The sequence below is a fragment of the Etheostoma cragini genome, chromosome 11, assembly GCF_013103735.1.
Source record: "Etheostoma cragini isolate CJK2018 chromosome 11, CSU_Ecrag_1.0, whole genome shotgun sequence".
In the NCBI taxonomy this organism is placed as follows: domain Eukaryota; kingdom Metazoa; phylum Chordata; class Actinopteri; order Perciformes; family Percidae; genus Etheostoma; species Etheostoma cragini.
Genome location: NC_048417.1, coordinates 1519218 through 1536505, shown reverse-complemented (window position 1 = coordinate 1536505; position 17288 = coordinate 1519218). Strand labels below are relative to the sequence as shown.

Genomic DNA, 17288 nt, shown 5'->3' with positions numbered 1-17288 from the left:
TATTCCTTTATTGTGTTATATGTCTTTTTTGTGTGTGCAAGTTATAGGTTTACAATGTGAAAAAGCCCAAAGTCCCCCCCCCCCCCCCCAAAAGGGACTTACCATCTCCAACAGAAAACACTGTTCACAAACTGCTCCGTGATGTCACTTTGTAACACATGTTAACACATAATACTTGCCTACCTGCTAGCATAACACACCCTTATACTCTGCTTCTGACTGGCTAGTAGTCCCTACCTAGCTACTGGGCATGTGCAACTCCCAACAAAGATGGAACAGAAGTGTGATACCTCACTCTGGAGCTAAATCAGAGAGCTCAACACACAGGGTGAAAAGAGGAGCTGCAGCAGGTAGCCTGATGTTTTTATACTAGATTCTAGTCAGAAACACGAGTCTGCTCCATTAGGCTGTGATTATGGGGCGTGTTTCAACCCAACCAGGAAAGAAAATGCCTCTGCACTTATTTGGATAGACCTACAACCAATCATAGCAAGGGATGGACATACAACCAATCAGAGCAACAGATAGACCTACAACCAATCAGAGCAATGGATAGACCTGCAACCAATCAGAGCAATGAATAGACCTGGAACCAATCAGAGCAACGGATAGACCTACAACCAATCAGAGCAACGGATAGACCTACAACCAATCATAGCAAGGGATGGACATACAACCAATCAGGGCAACGGATAGACTCACAACCAATCATAGCAAGGGATAGACCTACAACCAATCATAGCAAGGGATAGACCTACAACCAATCAGGGCAACGGATAGACCTGCAACCAATCAGGGGAACGGATAGACTCACAACCAATCATAGCAAGGGATAGACCTAAAACCAATCAGAGCAAGGGATAGACCTGCAACCAGTCAGAGCAACAGATAGACCTACAACCAATCAGAGCAACAGATAGACCTACAACCAATCAGAGCAACGGATAGACCTACAACCAGTCAGAGCAACGGATAGACCTACAACCAATCAGAGCAACGGATAGACCTACAACCAGTCAGAGCAACGGAGTATGTGACGTATTGTATGTTGAACTTCTGCCAAATCCCACAGGAAGAACAAAAACATCTTTCCGATCAACAAATGCCTTGATCGTGGTTCTCTGTTCCTGTTTAAAATGTAATGCACTGTCCATATCTTCTGTAACAGATGCGATGGAGGAATCTACCCATCTCAAGTCTCCAGTGGCAGCCATCTTTTTTGTAAATTAATTCAACCCAAGCGCTCTTTGGTGACGCGGTTGATTACGTTACTGTTGATCATCTGTCCATCATCGTGTAAAGCCCGCCCTGACAATCTGATTGGTCCAAACAGCTTTGGTTCGAGCATAGTTGATCCACAGGGGAATGGAGTCCAGACCGAACTTCCCGACCTCAAATGTTGTGGGCGGGGCTACGTTTGACTGGCATCTAGGCCATCAGCAATGTGAAGAACAACAAAATGATGGTGTTTTGGGAAAATTAAACCATGTAAACCTGTTCTGCCATAACCACTACATACAATTATGAACCTGAAAATAAGAACTTTAAGGTTGCCCCTTCAAAGTAACCTCGACCTGAGACCTGACCTGCCACCACATTTGTAACCATAGATTCACATTGCTTTGCATTCATACAGCCATCACCACTTTACCCCATTACCAGAGAAAAATCTACAGTTTATGACATCTGAACACTGAGCAGCTTCAGTCAGCCTGGGTTAATCTCTCTGCTGAAAGGTGACAGTATCGTGGTGTTAACCATTGACTCGCTACATACCCGTTTTCATGGATCAAGGATTAAAAGATTCCAGACACAATTACCGGTATTAAACCCACTTCTTAGAGCAGGCATTGTTCTGGGAAACCCGGTAAAAATCCTTTTTCCATTCCTTATTCTGTACAGAAAACCACCCACGAAGTCATCTTAATAAAAACTCACCTTCAAGATCATTCTGAGAGCATCTGCGTTCCCCGCTCAGCCTCTTGAAGAGCGATCGCATCACCTTGGCACTGCCGAAGCGCTTGAAGCGAGCCCGGACGTTTTCGTGGTACCACTCCAAAGTCCCGATCTTGAGGACCCTGTTCAAGGAAACAGAGGCGACAAATTAGGTACTGATGACTTTATACTCAAATCACTCACCAATAGTTACAGAAAACACTTTCTGTATGGAACACAAACATTTCAACACCAGGGACTGAAAAAGTCTCGACACACAACATGAAACTTTGCTCCAAGTTTCACCAGCGGCTCCACACATGAACTCAGCATTGAGAACATTGTGTACAGAGAGTTCATTAAAAAGAAGAAAAGAAGTTTTAAATGATTCACTTAAAGCCTAGTTCCATATCAATGCATGGGTAATTTGTTGTTTTGTCATTAGTGGAATATAATATTGACCTTGTAGCTGAAAAGGAGCCAAATATAAGAATGACATTTCCTCCTATGGAGTTTGTTCATCCACATTTGGAGAGTGACACTTTTTGACTGACAAGATGGCGGACAGCGTGAACAATAACTGCTAAAGTGAGTTGTTCAAAATCTGTTTTAGTAAACTTTGTGTACACAAACCATGTTCTAAATCACATGATCAAACTCAAGGCCCGCGGGCCAAACACGGCTCCTCACAAATGTTGATCCAGCCCACGAATAAATGTAGATTCACAAAACATCATGGCCTTGTTGTGCGCCAAACCAAAAGGATGGGAAACAGTTTTTCAGACTGTAATTATACAAAACTCAGCAGAATTTGGCAGTTTTGCCGACTTTGAGACCCATAAATCCCCACAGCCCCGGGGAGTTTGCATATTCAAATGTGCGAAACAGGTGAGTTGTGTAGGTTTTTGAAAATGTAACCATAATTGTTGTTGGCTTGACCAAACTCTATGATGGCTAGGGTACATTTTCCCTAACTTTTTTAGGGCTTTATGTGGACCACACTGTGAGGAAGCTATTTGAGACATGCAACACTAACAAGATATTTTACTCTTCGACTATATTACAGCACGTCCATAAACTCTACATGTCGGGCCCTTGACGTGATTCTCATTTTCCAGTGTGGCCCTTTGTGAAATAGAGTTTGACATCCCTGTTCTAGTGTTCGAGTTCGAGCCTCTTTAGTCTTTTAAAAATGCTGATTTTGATGTGATCATAGTAGCGCCCCTAGCTCTTCCATTGAAAAGGCCATTTGACCAAAAACAAGATTAAGGTAAATCTTAAAAGTGGCGTTTCCGTCCTAATTATGCTTTTAAAAGAAAGTCGTTTTGGGTACATTCACAACAAGACCGTAGGTCGCATTTTGGCAAGGAGACGCTCCTATACTTTGTCCCCTCACTTCCTTGTTCGATCTCACAATAATTACTACGGCCACGAGAGGTCGCCGCCTAACAGGAAAGGAAAGCCAGCAGACTGATACACCCCCGGTGTAAGAAGGAGAGGTACCGCAGGTCGTTCATCCGGTAGCTGTCAGACTCTACAACACCTTGGTGACTGTGGGGCGACGAATCGATCATAATCTTTGTTCACACTCACTTCCATCCATCTTTGTCCACTTATCCGATATATGGTTTCAGGGGCAGCAGCTCCAGTAGGGGACCCCAAACTTCCCTATCCCGAGCCACATCAACTAGCTCTGACTGGGGGGTGCCGAGGCGTTCCCAGGCCAGGTTGGAGGTGCAATCTCTCCATCTAGCCCTGGGTCTTCCTAGAGGCCTCCTCCCAGCTTGACCTCCCTCCACCTAGTCCTGGGTCTTCCTAGAGGCCTCCTCCCAGCTTGACCTCCCTCCACCTAGTCCTGGGTCTTCCCCGAGACCTCCTCCCGCCTGGATATGCCTGGAACACCTCCCGTATGACTGAGCTTCTCAGCCTATCTCAAAGGGAGACACCACCCCCCCCCCCTCCTGAGGAAACCCATTTTGGCCACTTGTACCCTGGATCTTGTTCTTTTGGTCATGACCCAGCCTTCATGACCATAGGTGAGGGCAGGAACCAAAACTTCCTCTGCACATTCACTTCTCCTATTGAAATCCAAACACTCAGGACCTGCCGTTAGTCTCCTAAGGTGTGGGGCAGTGGTGAAACCCACTTTACACAGATACAGAAAGTGACTGAGTCTCGTTTTTTAACGGTCTGCGGTTGAAGCCTGACAAGATGGGTTTTCACATGTTCTCACGGTGTCTCTGAATCCAGCTGCCGAGCAAGGTAACATGGTGCCGGCCTTGCTTTTAATTACTACATGTTTCATGTTTCTAATATTATCATTTTCCTACCTGGCCATATGACAGGGATCACACACCCAGCCCTGCTCCTTCTTGTTGTAGAGACTGCAGGACTTGCAGATGTAGAGCTGGCAGTCCAGACACTGACGCTTGCTGTTGACCAGGAACTTAAACGGCTGGAGACATCTAATACAGTACGACTCCGTGAGGCTGGTCTGGTTCCCCAACAGCTCTCTCTTGGTGTCTTCTTTTTCAATCTTGGTCTTTAGCTCCCTGAAAAAAGACAAAAGCCCAGCTGTTCACTTAATACAGGGAATAAATGAGTGTGTTTCTTTTCTTGGTATTTAAAATGACAAAACCATAAGCCCATCATACACGTCTCTCCCCGGCACAAAGCTTCTTAGGAGCCCTCCAGAAAGTTCAGGTAGTTTCCCCATTCTCTAGTACACACATCCAACCTGGCAAACCGTTTACATAACCATTAATATGACATTTCTACTGAATCACTTGAGTCAGTATTGCTAGGAATAACAAAACTCAGTCCTACTGCGCACACCCACTCGCCACCTCATGCAGCGGCTCACAGGAGAGCCACGTAGTCACAGTAAAGAAAGCATTCTGAGCCAGACTGTTTATTTATTGTCTTAATTTAGTGTAGCCTAAGCAATATATAGGCTTTCAATGTAGACATAGAAACAGGAAATGAGAAATGCAGGTAGCGAATACATTATTTCCATTATTTTTAAATTGACTGTGTGCTCGACCTCATTGCATTTTAACATTTCCTTTTAACATTTATACACCAAACCTACAGTAGACCTAGCTAGGCTACATGCAGAACATTGTGTGTTATTTCAGTCAAGTGAAAGAATGGCTTTAGTTGTGGATCTTACTCTGAGCTAGCTCACCTACTCGTCTGCTACAGATCTACTCATAGCCGGCTGATTCACGCGGCTGACTGACCTCCGGGGTCAGAGGGCGTTGCCGACTTTTTAAACCTCGGAAAATCTGACTTCCGAGAGCAAATGGAAAGCACTATTAGGGTCCCTCATGTCTCGTTCTGGAAGGTCTGTTAAGTTATCATTTGGCTTTATTTTCCAGTAGTTATGTTTAGTTGACCTCCTTCAATGAACTCTTAAGCCTTCATTTGTTTTGTTGAAGCTTTGTTTTGCAAAAATAAATCTAACTTGTAGAACTTTACACCTGTGTTTATTGGCTGCTTGGTCAAATAAATAGTTTAGACCATATGGCTGATAATCAAAACCCTGATGGAGAAAATGAATGGGATTTTACTTCCAGAACCACTGCGGAGCTCTATACTGCAGGACTTGTTGTAATTACACAGTCTCTGGTATGCTTTGCAATGCTAATTAGTTGCAAATGGCCTTTGAACAAGGTCTGCATTTGACATTAATGTAGGGTTAATTACTGCAGGTCCACTGCTAACTAATATCTGGTATACTGCATAGTTGTAGAGTGAAAATGCCTGTGACTGAAAATAGAAAAACACAGACTCAAGAAGCAATAAATAATTTTTTCAAAGTTGGGAAAAGAAATCGTTTGGCAAAATTGTGTTTCAAGTTGGGACATGCTTAAAACGAGGTGTGCACACTGTTCCTGGTTAAAACTCAGCCACAGTTGGTGTTGTCATGCCGGCACAAAGACCCAAACCAAAACGTGGGCTTACTTAATCTGGCAACCAGCTCTATAACTGAAGCAGCGGCCACACAGAAATACCAAGCAGATGGATAAACATCATTGTTTGCCAAGAAATATTTCCGACACGTACCTCCTCCTAAAATGGAGATACATGTATGGTTATGCTTGTGTGCATTAATAAGATAGATTCATTATGTGTATTTATGTGTATCTTTGGCCAGAGCCCTACTAGTTCACTGTTACTGTTTCCCTCTGACTGCAGTATTTATGCTATGCTAAGCTACCCATATCCTACTACTCATCTCCCTCTAAGAAACAAAGCCAAGAGGCACATTTCCCCAAAATGTTGAACTAATAACTGTTGAGCTGAATGCATTTCAAGGTACATTTCAAACTTATAACTCGCTTTGTTATTACAGCAAAAAACTAACAAACCGTTTACCATTTCATTACACGGAGATTGTGTGAGTCAGGATGCTGGCTGACACATACGAGTGAAGGGATGGCTGTCGGCACACGGATGGCTTCACCTCGGCATCTTATTGTAAACATCATGTCGGCCTTGTTACATTGGAAAAGTCGGTAAAGGGAGGAAAAACTACTACGCTTTTCCGTGAACATTTGGTAATAATAGAAGTAAGAAAAGCTTCATAGATTAGATATTAACTGCTGAAGCATTCATAATACGTTAAATAAGCAAAACTTTGGCTCAAGAATGTTTATTGTCCTTCTCTGGGACACAGATGTGTTAGAATGGGTTTTTATATACTCAATACACTAACCTAGAGTATGTGTCTATATGTGTACATTAATGTGGCCTGTTCATGTCTCCATCTACAGTTTAGACCTATTTCTGTCATTTGGTTTCCCTCTACCGGTTGACTGACTATACATTTATTTGTTCTGGTGCGTCAGAGTAAGTTTCATAACTCAAAGTACAAAGGGTAATGTAACACACCAAACTATGACAGAAGTGAGAAATGAATGGGTTCCAAATCGTCCTGAATTTCTCTTGCTTCCCATCTCTCAAATATGTTATATTTTCATGATGGATGCAACTCAATAGCTCACGCACCCAGTTTATATGAGTAGGTGGTTGGCCTGACTTCCAATTGAGGCAAATCTAGAGAAAGAGAATATTAAAGTGCAGAATGCGAGTGACAAATTTGCAGTTTTTGTGGGGGAGAGACCAAAAAGTGCAAGAAGTACGCAGGGGTTAATTACAGAGCCCATTGCAACTGACATAGAATTAAAAAGAAATTTCCAGATGTTAGTCAAATTCGGACAAAGCCAGAACATGTGAAGCAGGGAAGCTGTCACATGTAGGATCCATCTCTGGTTTGATCTTTGCTAACCTAACTTTAATCCAATATATGCCATGAAGGAATTTAAATTGGATAAGACGATGGCGACTGCATATGGAGGAGGACTGGATCCTATCTACAACTTGTTTCCATTCTTCTTCAGTAAACCTTTAGTCCAGATCAACCTCCCAATTTTGTCTAGCTGTAATAGCAGAGGAAGGGGAAAATCCTGCGATACAATCCTAAAGAGCGGACATAGCACCCTTATTGATATTAATATCAACAGTGGTGTTGAGCTGTGTGGAGGTACTGTAGATTTGGAAATTGAGGAGAAATCTTCCTCATAAAATCTTTAATCTGAAAGGATCTAAAAAGGTGCGACCATGCGAGGTTAAACTTTAAGGACAACTGGGTGAAGGGGGCAAACTTCTTGTCTACATACAGGTCTTCAAGAGTTCTTATTCCCATTTTGAACCAGAGTTTAAAGACATTATCGTTCAATGATGGGGGAAAGGCTGTGTTTTTGTCACAGGGAGATGAAAACAGGAAACTCTGGAACCAGAAATGTGATCAAGGCTGTAGTACTCGAGTCAAGTACTCAAGACCGTTTTTCCACAGTCTCAGACTTGTCTCGTACTCGCTAGTATTTGGACTCAGACTTGACTCAGTCTCGGCCACTGGCCAAATATGGCTTTTGGTCTAGACTGAGTCCAGGTGTCTTTATAATGTTGATAATAATGTTGGAGGGAAAGTGAAACCCAAAATGATTGTCTTGATACTGTCATGTTTACGACCTATTTATCTGTCCTGGACTGAGATTTGAATCGGACTCAAACCTCTTTGGACTCGGTTTAGACTTGGACTCTTCAAGTCCTGGTCTTGGACTTGACAAAGGTGGTCTTGACTACAGTCCTGTTTTTGAATTGTCTCCGAAATACTTAACAACTGGTTGACTACTCGGCTGTAGTTTGGACATTTAGGAATTGAAGCTAGCGGGGAGTAGAACAACCGCCTTTTGACTATATCAGGAACATGTTCATTGTAAGTAATGATATTAAAATGAGCAAAAAACATCCATCCATTTGTTTCCGTCCATATAACCCTCGTGTTGTCCTCGGGTCAAATCTGACCCATTTAAAAAAAAATATATATATTTATCAGAAAAGCGTGTTTCAGCCAAAATATCAGAAAAATAACACGGATTGTTCCACACAACAGGTAAAATAAATGATCAGCCCACTGCTTCTTTAAATTTTGATGTTTTGTTACATTTTACAGCATTAAAAAAAAAAGACCACTGGACAAAGTGGCTAAAATGTCCAAAAATGTGGGGGCAAAAAAAACAAACATAAATGTCAAAAGGCACAGAAAAAAATGAAAAACATCAGGGGGGAAAGCAAGAAAGGTTTTGAAAGAAAACATTCAGAAGGTTTCAATTTGACCCAGAAAAACAAAAAGTTGCACGGTCGACAGGAAGACAACACAGGGGTTAAATCAAGACTTTTTTCTTCTCACTCTGAGTTGAGTGGAGGAGAAAAATCCTGTTCTTTCTCCTGGACCCCAGTACAGAAGCTGTGTTTAAGACCCTGGATTGTATATAAATAACTAAACTAGAAATGCTCTCACTCTCATTTTTTTTAGCAATGTCTTTAGGAAAAAGGAAGTAAAATTGTGCAAGATAATAAAATAAAGGACATATTTACAATAGTGGAGAGGAAAAATTCAGATAACAAATCTCAAATGTCACACAGCTATGGGCTCACTCAGCGATGAGAGATGCTGACGGTAGAGAAGAGAAAAGAATTCAGATAACAAATCCCAAATGTCACACAGCGTAGGGGGAATCTGGCAAAACAGCCACCAAGCATGGGAGGATGCTTTTTGTTTATTAAAGCTATTTTTAGGCCATGCTTTTTAAATTATAGCCCAGATCATCTGGATTTATTGGCTACTTTGTAAGAATCCCAAAACCTTCTGCAGAGAGAGCTGCTGGCCATTAGAGATGTAAAATCTGCCCTCCACTGAAACATCAAATCCTGCAGGTCGGGTGCAGAATGACTCAATGATGTGCTGCAGGCAACGTCCAAGCCTTCCAAGCACAGAGACATGGCTGGCATGGTCAAACGTCAACAACAAGGGCAATGGGAGTCTTTGAGTGAGAGAGGTGCCATCTGCAGGGTTCGTCAGCACTTTGTGTTTTTTTTTGTGATCCAATTTTGGATTTTTTGTATATATTCAAACAAACAATTACAAACAATACACTGAGATAATGGAACACGTCCCAGAGCCAAAAGCCACAGAGAGGAAAGCTGGGAGGGAGGGAGACAAAACAACACACAAACCACCCACACACACACACACACACACACACACACACACGCGCGCGCACAAGACCCAACACACGCACATGTTGGGACTGTTTATTAGAGGTATTGGCAAAAAGAACGTGATGGAGTGACCACGTTGTAGCACTTATTACACCAGCAAACAGACACATCTGGGTTCAACCAGGTGAGGAGGGGCCTCAGTACGAAGGACCAGAAATAAGGTTTGAAGTTGGGAACTGAGAGGCCACCATCCTCTTTCCTTCTCTGTAAAGAAGACATCTTTAGTCGCGGCCATTTGCCTATCAAGATAAATTTAGACACAGCTGATTGTAATTTACTTTACAGCCTGCAGGAGGGGAGAGAGGCGGCATAGAGCTAACAAAATGAACCCTGGGTAAAAACATGAACTTTAACCACTGAGATACGGGCTTGAGTCGACACAGAGAGAAACATCCATTTTTCCATGTCTTTCAAAACATAGTTTAGAGCAACAGAATAGTTTTGTTTAATAATCTGGTTTAAGCAGGGGAAGACCTCAATGTCTAAATATTAAAACTGTTAAACTCTTAATTCCTCAATATTAATCAATCTGTCAAAGCTATCTGATTCCTCTGCTGATAACTGAGGCAAGTCAAGCTGATTTAACTAAGCTGTCACAGTGAGATTTATCCAAAGTTACCTCAGGTTCATACAGCTTGGAATAAAATGTCTGGAAGGATTTATTAATGTCAATAGGGTCAGTTCTAATATTACCATCTGAAGATTTAATAGGGGGGATGTCTGCAAAATAACCACTGGACCTTAATCTTAAAGCAAGAAGGTGACTAGGTCTGGCATCCTGAAAGTAATAGTGCTGTTTATACTGTATTTTACTGTGAAAAATCCCAAATAAAAGGCTTCTAAACTCCAAACTACACAACTGAACATATACCAGGAGGAATTTGATCTGAAACAGGGGAAAACAAAGAACATCTGCAAGATTCAAAGATGCAGATTTCCTCACGCTACCATGTACAGTGAGGAAAATAAGTGTCCTTATTTGCAGCTGTATCATACAAATAAATAGATAGAAAATCATACATTGTAATTTCTCTTTTTCAATTTAGATCATGTCTCTCACAGTGGACGTGCACCTACGATGACTATTTCAGACCCTCCATGATTTCTAAGTGGGAGAACTTGTAGAAAAGCAGGGTGTTAAATACTTATTTATGTCACTGTATGTTACATGTAGCAGTGTGTTGAAACGCTGCAGTGGCATGCCTGGAGCAGATGACCATTACATGTAAAGAATTCAACATAAACATATGTCATTGTAACATTATATAAGACAGAAAATAAGGAAAAGCATCATAGATCCCCTCTTGAAGTAAAAAATTGTTTTAAGGAAAGAAATGGATACACAGTAACATGTTCTAGTTGCATGTACTGTTTCACAAGGACATGCAACACTGTGGTATGCTCCCTTTCAAAGGTAGCTTTCTTTCATTTGTTTTAATAGGAGTACGTTTGGAGCCCAGGTTGGCTCTTTATCAGGTATAGAGGAATTTAGGACGCAGCGCTTGGACTTAAGTGGTGTGTGTGTGTGTGTGTGTGTGTGTGTGTGTGTGTGTGTGTGTGTGCGGCATTATACTGTGTGTAAACACAACTTTCGTTTGTTTATAAGAATACTCGACTGGGCATCTATATGGTGAGAACTTATATTTATTTGCATATAAAAGGTTATGGGTAGTTAGATAACGCCCAACAGCACGCAGAAATAACTGCAATAGAAGTAATAGAATAGAAAATACTTTTTCTTTCTTCTCATCTTCCATGCTGAAAAGTCACAAAAAAGCTTTACATTATAAAAAGGAGACATGACTATGTACTTTTTCTAAGCCGTTTTACCAGTTAACACACTCCAGTTTGTCTCCAAAGTCCTCCCTTTTGCTCAGTATTTGATTAAAAGCAGCTACTGCAGCGTTTGTGCTTAACGGCAGAGCTGAGGAATCCGGGTGCGGCAGCCAGACCTTCACTTAGACACAGACAGCTACGAAGACCGAAGGAACTGAGTGTTCCCATACATGGTGATCTTCTCACTTCACACTCTCTCTCTCACACACACACACACACACACACACACACACACACACACACACACACACACACACACACACACACACACACAGAGTGCAGGAAACAACAGTCGTTTGGGGTCAACATGCTGTAAAAGCAACACTGACAAATCAATTTTTAAGTTGACATAGTTAACAGAAGCCCAGTTGTACGGCTACTATTTCATAATCCATAAAACAACAGAACTGAGGCCACGCGTTACCAACAGTCCCACTGCAGGCAAGTAAACAGGAGCTTAGCAACACAACGTAAAAGGTGCAATGACGTAGCTTCTCTTATATCTAGGCAATAAGGCATGTTTTAAAGGTACACTTCACAACTTAGCTCGATGTTTACATTTCTGTCTGTGGACATATTTTGTCGACTGTACAAGATGCACTCACTAAACTTAATAGGTGTGTAGTTGAGTTCAAAGATGGTCTCTGGTCACATCAATGTTTTAAATATTGATGTTGACATAGTTAACAAAAGCCCAGTTGTACGGCTACTGTTTCATAATCCATTATAAAACGCAACTGAGGCCACGCGTTACCAAGAGTCACACTGGAGGCAAGTAAACAGTACAATATTTTAAATATTGATGTGTATTGAAGGGCAGCTTTACCAACAATAGGAAGTATTTAAAAAGTATTTCACTATCAATGCACCATAGTTTTCAGGTTGACACAATGACTACTGCTGTTCATACATTTGCTTCACTTGAAATTATGTGAGGATTTGTAAAACCTTGCAGCAAAAAAGCAGTTCTTAAATTGAAACAAACTAAGAATTGTAATACATCAAAGTTTTGGTTAAAGTAAATGTTGACAAAACACACTTAACAATAAAAATATAACACTTCTGTTATTTATGTGGACTTGGTAAATCAAAAACAAAGTCATAATCACTGCCAAAATGAACTGTTTCATTCTGTAATGCCGTGTGGTTTTGTGAGATTTAGGCATGACAGTTTTATATGTAAACCACATGAAGATCTGCACCTATTTATAGACTGCAGAGGCTCAGGGTGAAAACAACAGTCGCCTCAGCAGCACACAACGGCTCCTTCCAAAGGAAAACAAATAGCTAAAAGAAAAACCTTGGCAGGTTTAAGTTGTTGAAATGGAAGATGGACAGTGTTCTTCTGAACTCACAAACAGGGACAAACCTGCATGCACCTACACAGAAAATACCAACTCTGCTGGCCTCTGGAGTGGTAAACAGCATGCATGAAAAATATATTGAATATAGAAAAAGCTGGTCTTTATAAGCAAAGACTGACCCTGTCCATCCTTTCTACTTTAGGAAATGCAGAACGGAGAGAAGGTTCTTGGAAGCTCCTTTTAATGAGAGTTTGGAAAAATAATTCAACTACTACAGGAAATCTTCTCAAATCAAAAAGTGGCTCACTGTGTGGAACATTTGAAAGACACGCGGCCCAGAAAGAGCCCTGAGAAGTGTGACCTCAATCATTTTATTCCTGGATATATAACTATTCAATGAATAAGCAGGAAAATCAATTTTGCCTTTGATAGCTAACTTAGAAACATACAGTATGACTCATGAGCCATACAAATGATCCATGTTTGAGTCCCAATAAAAGATGTGTTACATCAAGACAATCTGAGTATTACCTGACTGACTGAAGGCTCTGCACACCAACAGGTGTTTTCAATCTCTCTGGTGGATTAGACCTCCAGCCAGGAGCAAGCTGGGTGGAGCTATTTGGAAATGGTGTGATGTCACCAAACCATGTTTGCTACTAAAGAGATGTCAATGCAGAACAGACACACACACACAGTCACAACTCCTCTGTGTGTGTGAACCATGGCGTTCAGGCTATGGGTCAACCTATTTTTTTTAAATGGTTCCTGCGTTATTATGAAACTCTGACATCACATCTTGTATAGGATACCTGAATCATGTGATGTCTGGCTCGCCTGTGAAGTAGGAGGATGGTAGCAGTAGTGCGGCGTGACAATAAGCTGTGCTCAAGTCGGACAGTTTCTGGCCGTTTCTGGCAGCCTTCAGTCTGAACAGGAAGTCACAGAAACATTAACATCCTGTTCCAATTTAATAAAATGTTATCAGACCCATGTATCAGCTTGAAACGCTTGAGTGGCGATCGATTCTGTGCAGGACTGGCTCATTTCGAACCAGCCTGTTAATAGCCACACAGCTCATTTGGACCTCAGGGTCTTGTAATCTGTAAACCATGTCCTGATTGCAAGTTTTAGTGAATTGTAAAAATCAGTGTATAAACTAAAAAAGAAGGACACCTTTAAGATGCATAGCAGGTGTAAATCTTGCTTTTACAATGTGCCACTGAAGATCTTCTACATTTTGAGGACTACTCTTACTATACTAGACTACTGCTGCTGCAGAGAGGTCATCCCACATCCAAGCATGGGAGGATATCTCCTCTAAAACGTCTTCCTCCAACAGCCTGATATCTTAACCATCCATCAGTCCCGATTGCCAAGGAGACATGTGAGCAGTAGCCCAGTGAGTCAGGAGCAAATGACTGAATCGTCTGTTGGAGAAGTACAGCTCAACAGAGTTAGTATTTCCACTGGTATTCAACTGAAATCAAATAAGGTCAGCCGTTTCTCTCTGTAAATAATCCAGGAGAAAACCAATTATGTAGCATTACAGGCTTGGAAGACAAGACATGTGATTACTGGCTCACTGGGAAATGTGAGTGCCCCGTCTTTATTAGGCGGACATGTTCATGACATAACGTGAAGTGAACCATCATATGAAACTAATACTGGACATGGTGTCCATTCAAGTGAGATTTTTGACATAACTGGACCTAAGTTTTGAACGAAGAAATCATAAATGCTGACTTCATAAGCAAAAAAAACTTGTGTGTTCAGTCAAGAACGTAAATACAGAATAGATTACACACAAAGTATGTAAAAAGACACTAAACACAAATGTGTGCAAAATAACAGTTTTAGGAAGGAAAAGAAGGATGTATGGTTTTCCAGCAAGTGCAAATTGATCAGGGGATGTGCAAATGTTCCCAGCTTTTAATGTGTGTGCATTGGCCAGGAATACTAGACTGTGACTGTGGGTGGGGGGGTGGGGGGAGGGGTCAAGAGTCTGTCAGTGGGGGTCGGAGGCCTCGTTGATGAGGCCTGCCACATTAGGGGGGAAACTGCTCTTGTAGCGTGAGGTTTTGGTGCTGATGGACCGCAGCCTTCTGTCAGTGTGTGTCGGGGGGGGCGACTTTGCAATCCTAGGATGGCGACACTGTGTTTTGGCTGGAGAGCACCCCCAACCTTTTTCATTGGTCGTCCCAATGGCTTCTTCTTTTTTTTTAACGCAGCCTACTGAGATATCCTCATCCAAGATCCTGGTGAAACTTCTTTCATGAGGATGAAGATCCTACTAAAACGCCTTTTGTGAGGATATTGAAGTAAGTTAGTAGGTTGTTACGTTTGACTTTTTGATTCAAGATGACTTTGTTTCTAAACAGCCAGCACACAGAAACATGAAGCCGGGACAGGAGAACATCCACTTCTGGAAGTGGGTTTGCAAATTCTATGATGGCGACGGATGTTTTTCCCTTGCAAAAGGAATTTTTGCAGGATCTTCATCCTCGCAAAAGAAGAGAAAAGATAGAAAGAAGAAGTAGCACAACCAATGAAATGAGTTCCTCTTGGTCCGGACAAAAACGTCTGTCGCCATCCTAGGATTTGCCATTTCATGCCAGGGTGGGAGGGATCGGCCCAGACCAACTCCCATACTTGTTCAGCTGAAGTAAAAGTGAAGTGCACACTTTCCTCTCTGGTTGAAGGTTTTAAGCTGAAGTCTTCTTTGTTGTCTGTAACCACACCCGACAGTAAATATCAGAAGCTCTTGGAGTACATCTGTACATTATTGCAGCAAGGTGAGCTAAGATGAACCGCTGTTGATGAGGTGCTGATGGGTAACTTATTAACCTTAAAATAAATAACAAGTCTAGAGCCAAGGTAGCCACTCTGTGAGACTGTACATATAGGCACAGCTTTAAGCCAAATGCTAACGCAATCATGCATTCATTGGCATGTTTACATGCTGTGTAGCAGGTCATGTTTAACCGGGTCACCAACTTAGTGTTGCATGTCAGCATGCTAACATTTGGAGGACACTGTATACATATTTTGATTTCGAAAAAAAAAATCATGCTAATCTTTTTATAATCCTGAATTCACAGAAAAAAACAGAATTTAGACATGTGTAAACTGGCAAAGCCCCAATGGATGCAACATATTAAAACTAATTACAGAGGGAAATGCTGCACTATACAAGTCACAGCTGAAATAAATGATGCAAACGATTTATAATTTTACATTTAACATGAAGTTTAATATAGTATGATTAATTGTTTGTTTTGGATAATAGGGACAGAGTTTAAACTCAGTAATGGGCACAAATATTGATTTAATTGTAGACTAGAGACAATTTTAAGCAATAAATGATTATTTACTTGCGTTTTATGAATTACAATCCCTGTACTCTACAGTGGATCCGTAGTGAGGCTAATCCTGAAGCAAGCGTCAAACTTTGGCTTGTGTGGGGCTGTTGAGAATGAGATCTTTTTAACATACCCGAGTCTATCCTCCTCCTTCTTCCTCAGGTCGAAATCTCGCTGGACGACTTCCCAGACGTGCTTGGCCTCCTCATCTGTGAGCTTGGAGAGATCCAGCTTCTTGCCTGTTGTAGTGCCAAGCATGATTTGGAGTTCGATGCCCGTGGGTTGGCAGGCGGTCCTGTGCTGGGCTACATTTGGATAATAATAAAAATACAGTAAGCTGTTTGGAAGTTATTAGTCAGCATTAATAGAGCTCACGTGAATGCTTAAATGTGAGATGAACTGCGGTGCAAGAAAACTATGGACTTAAAATGAGGTCACTGGCATAACTCCCCCCCCCCCTCCCAATAACAATCAGTGTTGCACTGCCAACCATTCAATGCACCATTAGGTGCTGAACTTCACAACTCGCCATGAGTGTTAATCAGTTGGTCAGTTGTGGTCACGATACAAGGCTGTGTGACAAAAGGTTGGAAATAGATGTTAACCCTCATGTTGTCCTTGGGTCAAATTTGACCCATTTTCAGTATTTTCATCACAATAAATAGGCCTTCGAAATAAGCTAAAAATGTCAACATTAGAAATATCAAATAACTTTGGAAAGAAACATAAATAAAAGCACCCACAACATTGAAAAAGTGAAGAAAATGTCAGAAAAAGCAATAATAGTGTTGACAAAAAAATTCATGGTTGATGGGAAGACAACACAAGGGTTAAGCATTTTTGCATGTGAATGTCACTGAACGCATCACTGGAGATTGCACATCACACACAGCTTTCTGAGTAAATATGTTTTACTGCCCTTTGACCTTTAACATTGCAGATAGACAATCTACCAACACCTAATCAAATGCCTCAAAAGAGGTCCTGTTAACACCCATTCGTCATTCCTTATAGGATATGTTCATATTTTTACTATTATAATGGTATGTTTATTGAAAGCGATCCTTTACTAATGCAAATCCTCCGGAAATGTCGCCAGATGTCACTTTTTTACCTTCGTCTTTCTTTGTGTTGGCGTTCTAACCTCGGGTGGATTTCTGAGGACTATGGTTACCTGGTCCTCAGATCTCTGCAGGGTAAATCCAGACAGCTAGCTAGACTA

General features: G+C 41.5%; 1 protein-coding gene across 4 annotated transcripts in view; it reads right to left on the bottom strand.

The window, feature by feature from the left end:
• The window catches only part of mlphb (melanophilin b), a 47909-nt gene that overhangs the window by 28847 nt on the left and 1774 nt on the right, over positions 1-17288 (bottom strand). For all 4 annotated transcript variants that reach the window (XM_034884932.1, XM_034884931.1, XM_034884933.1 and 1 more), the window contains exons 2-4: positions 16200-16371; positions 4266-4487; positions 1939-2078 (exon numbers count right to left, since the gene is read on the bottom strand). In XM_034884932.1, the coding sequence (XP_034740823.1) occupies positions 1939-2078; positions 4266-4487; positions 16200-16324 (487 nt within the window). In that variant the 5' untranslated portion in view covers positions 16325-16371. The remainder of the gene's footprint in view (positions 1-1938; positions 2079-4265; positions 4488-16199; positions 16372-17288) is intronic.